This window comes from Filicampus tigris, chromosome 12 (assembly GCF_054856515.1).
Source record: "Filicampus tigris isolate MCC_2025a chromosome 12, RoL_Ftig_1.0, whole genome shotgun sequence".
NCBI classification, from domain to species: domain Eukaryota; kingdom Metazoa; phylum Chordata; class Actinopteri; order Syngnathiformes; family Syngnathidae; genus Filicampus; species Filicampus tigris.
Genome location: NC_141228.1, coordinates 17,207,165 through 17,216,456, shown reverse-complemented (window position 1 = coordinate 17,216,456; position 9,292 = coordinate 17,207,165). Strand labels below are relative to the sequence as shown.

Genomic DNA, 9,292 nt, shown 5'->3' with positions numbered 1-9,292 from the left:
TCTGAAATGAAGGTTTAAAGACAAAGTTAGGGTTTCAAGCCTGCACACTAAAAAATGTTGGGTTGTTTTCCTAACCCACTTGCTGGGTAGCTGTGGATTTGGAGCAGACTGGGTTACTTTTATCCAAGGTTGGGTTCATTATTTTAACCCAGCAGATTGGGTTGAAGATCGAATTTGGGAAACGTTTAGGAATTCAAATCAAGGTTGTAGCCATGGTTCGAGTTTCAAATGAAATTTTAAAGCCACAGATCAGGGTTTGAGCCTGTGGTGAGGTTTTATACAACGGTTTGAGCTTCAAATTAAAGTTTTAAGACGAGGTTGGGGTTTTAAATTGTGGTTTCAAAGCCTGGGTTGGGGTATCAAAAAGGGTTATGGCTTTGAATTAGGGTTTAAATATGAGTGATAAAAAACAGAATTAAAGTTTCAAACAAAGGTTAAGTTTTCAATTTAGGGTTTGAAACCAGGATTTCAAAGGCCCAGTTTCCTCGCTTTTTCTTTAAAAAAATAAATATAAATTATGGAGCAGCAGCACCACCTGCTGTCAAAACGATTAACTGCATCTTTACTCTCGTGTAAATCAGTGACTCCTTATCCCATTTCACATTTAGAAAAATCATTTAGCTACGACAAACTATGTAGTGACATATACTGACAATCAGAACAACAATAATAATACTTTTTGTGATATTTTTGTTTGGTGGTGTGCTTGTTACATTTTTTCCAATGTCAAATAATAGCCTCAGTAAAGGTCGGGGAACAATGATGTGCATTTTTATTGCTGCAAAAATACTAAAAACAAGCGTCATAAAAGTCGCTACTGTAGCTAGCTTGATGGCAAACCAAACGTGTTACATCTATGTGGCGAAAAAGAGTCGTTTCATGAATGACGTGTTAAGATACAAGCTACTTATGTCATAGTCGAAGTGCTGCATACTGTTGGCGTAAAGCGCTTTGCATCAAAGCAATGAAGTGGAAATGAAACTAAAGTAAAAATACATACTGCATATCAGTCACTGTTATACTGAAGGAGTTGAAGCAGCCGTTTGAGCATTCATTAGCTATCCTTCATATCCAGTTTAGGGTCCATATAAAGAGTGCACATGTACATGGATATCAAGGATATTGAAGAAAATGCTAAACGTTGACTATTAGCACCGAGTATTTAGTCACATATCTGCCAGGCTACTTTGCCTCCACTTACTGTGCGGCCTCTGGTCACACGGATGCAAACTCCGGCAGACATTTTCTCGCGTGGGGCGAAGATGTAAACTGACCAGTCCGATCCGGTTTTTATTCTGCATGGTGACGATCTACTTCCTGCCATGGTCCCAAAAAGAGTTCACAGAACGCTGGCGGAGAGAGCGTCCGGAGACAAGCATCTCCTATCGTTAAATGTCTGGAAGCATCAAGTCAAGAGCAAAGGAAGACTTCAACCAAAACGTATCATAAATATACGTATTAGAAATACCACGACTATTATTATTTAAAAAAATAAAAACACACAATATAACAGCGTGCAACTGTACCATATACAGTACCATTGCTAAGATAGTTTAAGATACATAAAACAGCATTATCGAGTGATTCCAGAGGCCCCGAACAGATTAGATTAACATAGCAACACTTTACAGGCTGAAATCTGATTGGACAAAAAAATCAGACATCCACATGCATGTACTGTATCGTAATATCTATGCTAATTTCCATTAGCTTGTCTATAGCGTTTCTCATCAATGTTAGCATGAAGCTAGCTGACTTTAATTCGACGAAATGATATAGTTTGGGTGAATATTTTGGTGATGAAAATTAAACAATGTGTAATTCTTGTTTGTTTTATATGCGAGTTTTAAAGGAAAACCTCAACTGGGAGTGACAAATTTGCCATTTGTTTGAACATCTGTGAGTGAGTTTCATTTTTTCTCCTTTCAATGATGTTATACGATGTCTCATTTCTTGACAGCAAAAGAGAGAGATCAGGGGCTGCGGAATATTTTCAAAAGTGTTTTAACAAGTTGAAGTGTGTTTTAGGTGTGCTGATGGGTAAAACTATATTAAAATGATAAGTGTTTACTGTAAGTGAATTTGTGAATAGTGAACCACGAATATGCGAGTCTTGTGGCAGATCGCATACAAAATCAGGTTTCTAGCCTGTATAGAGAGATGTAGGACTATTTGAAAAATGTGACTGGTACCATACGGACACTTACGAGATTGCGAGTTGGACTGAGGGACCGGGAGCGGATGTAGCTGATCGGACTTCTGCTCCACTGTAAGATTAAACAGAAACACAAAGTAGGCGTCAGAATGTCGCCATCTTAACTTGCACTCGTGTTACGTTCAGTACCACAGCTCCTTTCTTGGTCACGACTTGGCCCTTGGCGCGCACGGTGCCGCCCTGAATCAGAGCGGGCCACACGTGGTACGAGACCAACTGGGCCGAGAGGTCCGAGTCGGGGCTGCGTCGGTACCTGTGGGCAAGAGAAGCTTCAACGACCGTACGCTCAGAGTGTCTGAAGCTGTGTACTACACGATTCATTTCCCCTTTGCATTTTTCGTTGTAATACTCTTTGAAAATCCCGATTTTTTTGTAGTTTTTAAATTAAAAAATAATAAGTCATATATAAGTTAATATAAGTCATTTTTAAAATATCTCACGGCTAAACTGGCCTTACAGTAAGTGCTTGACAAGCCTGGAAATGCGATTTTTTTTTTTCTACGCTAACAGTTTGAGGACAATCAAACTAAAAACAAAATCCTGAAGTAAAGGAGAAGGAAATATAGCTTCCTTAAGCATGAGCGAATCCTTTTGAGCCGATGCACATCAGTATTATACGCTCATATGTTGTCGTTGTGTTTTTGGCGCCATACTTGTTGCTGATGTAAAGCTCCCCGTCGCTGGCAAAGGCCAAGTCGATGGGCGGGTCCAACGTCTGCATGGTAAAGGCCAGCTTGCACGTCTCCCGAATCAACGGGGCGGCCACGGAAAAGTCGACTTTTGGGATGGAGGCGATGCGAGGGTTGAGGTTCATGGCGCTGAGTACTTCCTGTTGCAGGGTGCACACAAACGTCACAAACGCAAAATGGTCCTCGGGCGATGGATGATGTGTTTCTGTTCTTTCTTACCACGACACTGTTCTGCACGTCATAGAGGTCCTGGTTTCGGACGATGTAGTCCAGCACAGTGTCTTCCAGGCTTTCGGGTCCGAAGTGACATGAGGAAAGAGTTTTGCGAGCTCGCAGCCTGAAGAGACGGTGAGCCAGTTTAGCTGCCTTGAAGGATTCCTGACGTGTGACGACACGCAACAAACAAACAAACAAACAAACAAACACACTTTAAAACTTGCGTGTGGCCCACAGAGAAGGGAAAACTTCGTTTGTAGTTTGGGTTTGAAATATATCTATTGTGAGACCAGTTCGGAAGCTTTTATGCCAAGCTTCATATATCAAAATTTCAATTTGACATTTTACAACCTGCCGCATTGTGGAAAAAAAAAAATCAAAATTTGTAAGGTTAAATAAATCAAAGTCAAAGAAATGCATCTCCCCTTTACAGTCCGCCGCCATAGCCACTTTGGAGCGCCTCGTTGTCAGCTGTGAGCGCGCGCATCTCTCATGGAGAAATGCCGAAAAGCGAGGGGGGATTTTGTTTTCTCAAGTCCGACTTGGAACTGGGCTTGGGTTGGCGTGGCCATTAGAGTGCCTCGTTGTGGCAGCGTGGAAAAGCCGCACAACGACCCCGGTAGGGTATATTCCAGGCCTTGACGCGGATATATTGTCACAATTGTGGCATAAGAAAAAAAACGCATGAAAATGTTTTCATGTGGCCAAAAAGGAACAAGCTAAAAGGCAAGTAAAATCAAACAAGGCCTGAAGTCAGTTCATTGCGCTTATTCTAACTCTTACCACCACGGCAATGAAGATGATCCTCTGGACCGTCTCCAAGTCATTCAAGTAGCCCTGAAGCTGTAACTGCGCCTCCTTCCGCTCCACATTGTACAGGTCACTGAAGCGCGACACCACGCGCATGAGGCGGGAAGAGCCGGTGAGCTGCGAGCGTGAGGTCGTCTCGGACCTGAGAGCGCCGGAGCTGCACGGGAGGCTCGACGTAGGCCTCACCGGATTGCTTCTGGCCAGCCTGACAAACGGGATTTCGGGCATGAGAGCTTGCGGGGTGCGGACTGTAGGTTTATAGCGTATGCATGTTGGAGCGTGGTCATACCTCTGTGAGCTCAGATACGACACTTCGTCCCTCAACTTTGACATCTGACGCTCGTAATCCTGATAGGAATCCAACTTCTGCTTGTAAAAGTCATTTTGTAAGTGTGCTGCTCGCAAGCTAAAAAAAAAAACACAGACCACATTTTGGGATGAATACAATTCAGGCGGGAAAAAAGAATCTAATAGCGCATTTGCAGTTGGTAAGGGCATATTCACTCTTCCCAAAATAACTTTTTTGTGATTATTTTCAGGGTAGCATCTCAATGCTGAACATAGCTGACTGGAACTACCAGAACCAAGAACTAAAAATACCTGGAATATTTCTTTCAGGACTTTGCACCACAAGAACTTTACTCAGGAACTGGGAAACTTGTGTGTTTGGGAACTATTAACAAAATGTAGTTCTTGGCAACTTTTGGGGGCAAAAAGAAGGCCATAGGGAAGGGGTAAAAGGATCTGCATCTATCATAGGGACCGACCGATAAATTGGACGGCCGATTATGGCCCTTCAAAAATAAATAATACACATTGAGACATAAATCAAACGTAAATGTGTTAAGTAACACACATTCAACTAATGGTAACACAAACACACATGACAAGGATTCGTGTCCTTATAACTTCATTCCTTAAATGATTTTTCCTGTCACAGGATATTTGTGTTTCATTGTACAGTATTCTTATTTTAATTTTTAGTTCATTTTATTGTGTGTTCTATACAAAATATGTACAGTATTTTATGAACGAATGGAAAAATAATTGCCATTAATTTCATGCACTTTTAAAGTAAAATGAGATACTGGGGTTTATAGGGGCCAAAAGGAAATTTAAACAATATAGTCACAGCCCGTGAATAGTGTAAATGCATGTATAAGTGACGGTCATTGAAATGCATGGTGGGATTATGCATTATATATATTTTTTAATTAATCGGTTAATCAGTAATTGGTATTTTTTTTCTGCCAAAAATCGGCATCAGCATCTGCCTCAAAAAAAAACGTAGCGCTCAGGCCTTAATCTGTAGTACTGAACATTCAGAAATCATAACAAAAACTCTCTCTCTCTCTATCAGGAGCTACTTCATTCATTTTTGGGGGGGTGAGTAAGAGTTCCTCTAAGGTTTTCTTTACTTTTGGAATTACATGACATGCAGCTTGTGTTTGTGTGTGTTTCAGTCACTCGTCTTTCAGTTGCAGTAGTTCATCTTCAGTGGCCTGCAGTGTGGTGGCTGTTTTGCTCTTTGTCTTGTTCAGATCCCTATGAGCATTATCCAGGCTGGAAAAACAAACACATCCTCTATACGTACTGTATTCCATCCATTCATTCATTATCTATAGTGCTTGTTCACTTTTGGATGGTGGGTGAGCAAGAGGTAGATCCTGGACTAGCTGCTGATTAACTGCAACCACATAATTGTGCTTTTAAGTACGCTAGCTCAATGCTAACGCAGAAGGCTACTAGGAATGACAAAGAGGATGACCATCTCTGTACTAGGTACTTGGCCAATTCAATGCCTATAAAACTAAACTAGGTGAAAGTATCCCTCTAAAAACACCTTCCTGGCATGAGAAGTTTGACTTTATTTTCCTTGTGCGTCAGACTCACTCTGTCTTGACTGAGTCCAGCTGGAGCCGAGTGGAGCACAGTTGAGACTCCATCCACTGTATGTCGCTCATGTTGCTGTTAGAAAGATCTGTAAGCTTACGCTCCTTCTCTGCCAAATCCTGGTGAGCACACAAAATTCAGTCCATTTAGCGCCAATTACGATCGTCCGGCCTTGGCAGACGTTGTTACGGCCGCCGTTAGTTCACTTTCAAGGGTGATGTCACCTGGAAGAGACTGAAATTGGTTTCTTTGTGGACGGGGGGCCGTAATGGTGAGGAACAAGCCCCGAGCCATGGAAGCAGGCGCGTTTTTAGCGTGGAAACTCCGTCTGTGTGTTGACCTGAGTCACAAGGAGAAAAAGGATGTCATACACTAATACACACATACATAAAATGGATTTTAAAAAAGTGTTAACACCCAAGTTCAAAGGCCAGGTTTTTGTAATACTAAAAATGAAACCAAGATAAAGGTAAAAAAAGTGACCTATAATCTGTACAACTCAATTGAAAAAATATTTAGAGGGGGAAGTAATAATAAACAACTGAGATGAGTAGTGTGCACAAGTGTGCACACCCTACTATAACTGGGAATATGGCTGTCAACATTTAGCCACTCACATTCAAACTCCTGTTAAATCAGAGTAAGTACACACTTGTCAGCACACACTTAATATGCAGTTCCAAATAAAGTTCAGATGTTCTAGTGCCCCCCCCACCCCCCAAAAAAAGGTAATAGGTCACATTAATGGTGCAAAAGTATTCAAATGTTTTGTCTTGGTCTCATTTTCATAACACAAAAACCTAGCTAACATTCGGACAGGTGTGTGTAGATTATTTACATCCACAGTAGGTTATGTGTGGTGGTTACCTTCAGCAGCTACAGAGTTTAGGATGGCAAAAAGCTGTCCTTGGATTTTGGCCGTAAATTCCATCATCTCACAGCACCGATTCATATTTTCATCACAGGAAATAACCTGAGGGAGCACAAAAATCACATTCATGAATGAGAGGGAAAAAAAACATCATAATGGTCATTTTTGATTGATTGTAGAGTGGCGTTCATTTAACATTTTTTTCCTAATGTTTTGGTGACTTTAACCACACGAAAAATAGCTAGAACCAGAACAGTTACACACAATGAAAATTAGGACAGAATCTTAATGGATATAATAATAATTTTTCATTTTCATTTCATACCTTTATTTGAATCTTAAAAGATCATTGAGGGAAACACATAATTTCTACATTTTTACTGAAACCGTGGTTAGGTGTGATTTCGGTTTCCTCCCACATTACAAAACTATGAAAACAAGATTGAAGACTTGTAATCAATTATATATGGAATGTCACGTGACCAAACGCGGAAATTCGGAAAAAGGTTAGTGGGCTTCCCTATGTATGCCGCGATAACTAGTATATAACATCAGGTTGATGACAAACCAAACTTGCTAAAATGTTGTTGTTGTTTTTTTGCTGGTGTCCTCGGACAAAAGTTAAATACATGTATATTATTTATGTATACAAATATATTCTAAATGATATCTTGTCAATTGTTAATAAAATTCAGTTGAATGTCCTGATACATAAATTCATTCCCTAGTTGACACACCTTATAGCAAACTGAAGAGGCTCACTTTTTAACAAACGCAACACCAGAGCTAAATATCTACAAAATCACTTCCGATTTGCGTGAATAAAATTGGAAGTAGCTGTCCGTGAACAATATTTAAAATCGAGTCGCCAATCTTCGCTCGGTAGCGATGGCGACTCGTTCCCATAGCAACCAAACTCAAATTGTAAAACTGTAAAGTGCCAAATAAGCCTATATTGTGAATCAAAAAATAATCTAACTACTACAGCGAAGTAAAACAACGAGTTAATTTGTAATTTGAATGACGTGAGGCTACCACCATTACGTGTTTACATCATGACGTAATGTAATGTTGAGTGAACTTTAAATTCTTAAAGAACTTACATGATACTCTCTTTGCCATCTCACCAACCTGTCCTGTAAGACGGAGAAGCAGGACTGAGTTACAAGGGCGTTTAAAGCATCCGCCATGTCTGTGCTCCTCAGAGGTGCAAAAATAACAACAACAAAAAACCTGTTGGTTTTCGCGAGTGAAAATGAAGGGGAAAAAAACAACAAACTAAAAGAGTTGTCCCCTCCTACAGGTGAGCCGACGTCACGTCATCTTCTGTCGACCTTTGTTTCACAGTAGCCGGACTCCTCACACGGAGTCCGTGTGGACGGTGATGTGCTTTTAATATAGTTTGAATCCATTCATGAAACGTTGTTACCTGTTAGTTTGCCATTCCGCCATCTTAAGTGGAGACATGGCGCGAAAGAGCTCCACCTGAATGCTGTCCTCCACAATTCTCTTGAAAATGGACACCGAAATGTAATTGCGCACCGTCAAATTACACCGAATGCTTGGGTTAGTGACAAAAACATACCGGTGTTTTCAACCAGCGAAAAAAAAACTGCTGCAAGTAAATGTAAATGCACTAGGGTGCGACGTTGTTTAATTCACACAGTTGGGTTATGAGAAATGATAGAGTTGTTGGTAAAATCCGAATTTGTGGACAAATAGAGTCTTATGTGGACTTTAAATTACGTGAAAATAACTTGCTAAGTAGATAAACTTTTAAAATGATCTTTACGTCTAATTTTAATTTCTTAATCTATTCAAAGTTCTTAAAATGAGGCATGGCATGAAAGCATATAATGTGAATAAAAAAGAATCGTGTGTGAGTATAGTGTGAATAAAAAAAATCATAGTGTATGACCTGACGGAACATGCATTTTTTTATTTCTTATTTTTATTTTTATTTTTTTTGGGGGGGGGGCATACAAGACTAAAGTGTAATTGCATATCCACTACAGTAGATGGCAGTGGCACTTATTTATTTATTCATATTTCATGCATGTTAATAAAGTTATTCTTTAATGTAAATTGATCTATACTCTATTTCTTTTCTTTTTTTTCCCTTTAATGTTAATAAGGATATACCTGCTATGCAGAAGTGTACTTATATTGTCGTGGCGGAGAGTAGGGGGGGAGCGAAATGTCTGCTTCTTATTATTGGGGTATAACAGAAAATAACTGAGAAACATTCCTCTAATGGAAAATTCAATTGGCACTGCTGTATGTTTTTTTATGGTGAAATAATGTCCTTGTATCTACAGTTTGAGAGTGTGCATTTGGATTGTGTAACACGTTTAAAATTAGCTTAATAATTATTCAAAGATTTGAAGAGCTACAAAACTAAGTATTATGTAAAACTGTAAAAACAATAATATAACAACATTACTTTATAAAACGAAAATAGGGTCTAGTTTCTTCTCCCGGTTTTGGAAAATATGAACGTCTATAAAATGTGGTTTGCTATTTTTGGTATCCTGCCGCCATTGGCTAGTTGCATCGGAACGTACCATCTACAGAAACGAAAGTCCACATTTTTTGAAA

At 39.8% G+C, this 9,292-nt stretch overlaps 1 protein-coding gene across 6 annotated transcripts; it reads right to left on the bottom strand.

The window, feature by feature from the left end:
* Positions 1–711: 711 nt before the first annotated feature.
* Positions 712–8,148, bottom strand: spata18 (spermatogenesis associated 18). 6 transcript variants are annotated; one of them, XM_086047603.1, is made up of 13 exons: positions 7,974–8,148; positions 7,798–7,830; positions 6,691–6,796; positions 6,048–6,163; positions 5,824–5,942; positions 5,398–5,493; positions 4,220–4,336; positions 3,904–4,135; positions 3,124–3,282; positions 2,869–3,044; positions 2,345–2,468; positions 2,208–2,267; positions 712–1,396 (listed from the first exon to the last, which is right to left on the bottom strand). In XM_086047603.1, exons 3-13 carry the CDS (start codon positions 6,773–6,775, stop codon positions 1,340–1,342), a joined length of 1,341 nt encoding a protein of 446 aa, XP_085903729.1. In that variant the 5' UTR covers positions 6,776–6,796; positions 7,798–7,830; positions 7,974–8,148; the 3' UTR covers positions 712–1,339. The 6 variants fall into 6 exon arrangements, with proteins under 6 accessions (XP_085903729.1, XP_085903730.1, XP_085903725.1 ...); XM_086047604.1 differs by having other exon boundaries at positions 8,124–8,144; XM_086047599.1 differs by having other exon boundaries at positions 7,798–8,148.
* Positions 8,149–9,292: the final 1,144 nt, after the last annotated feature.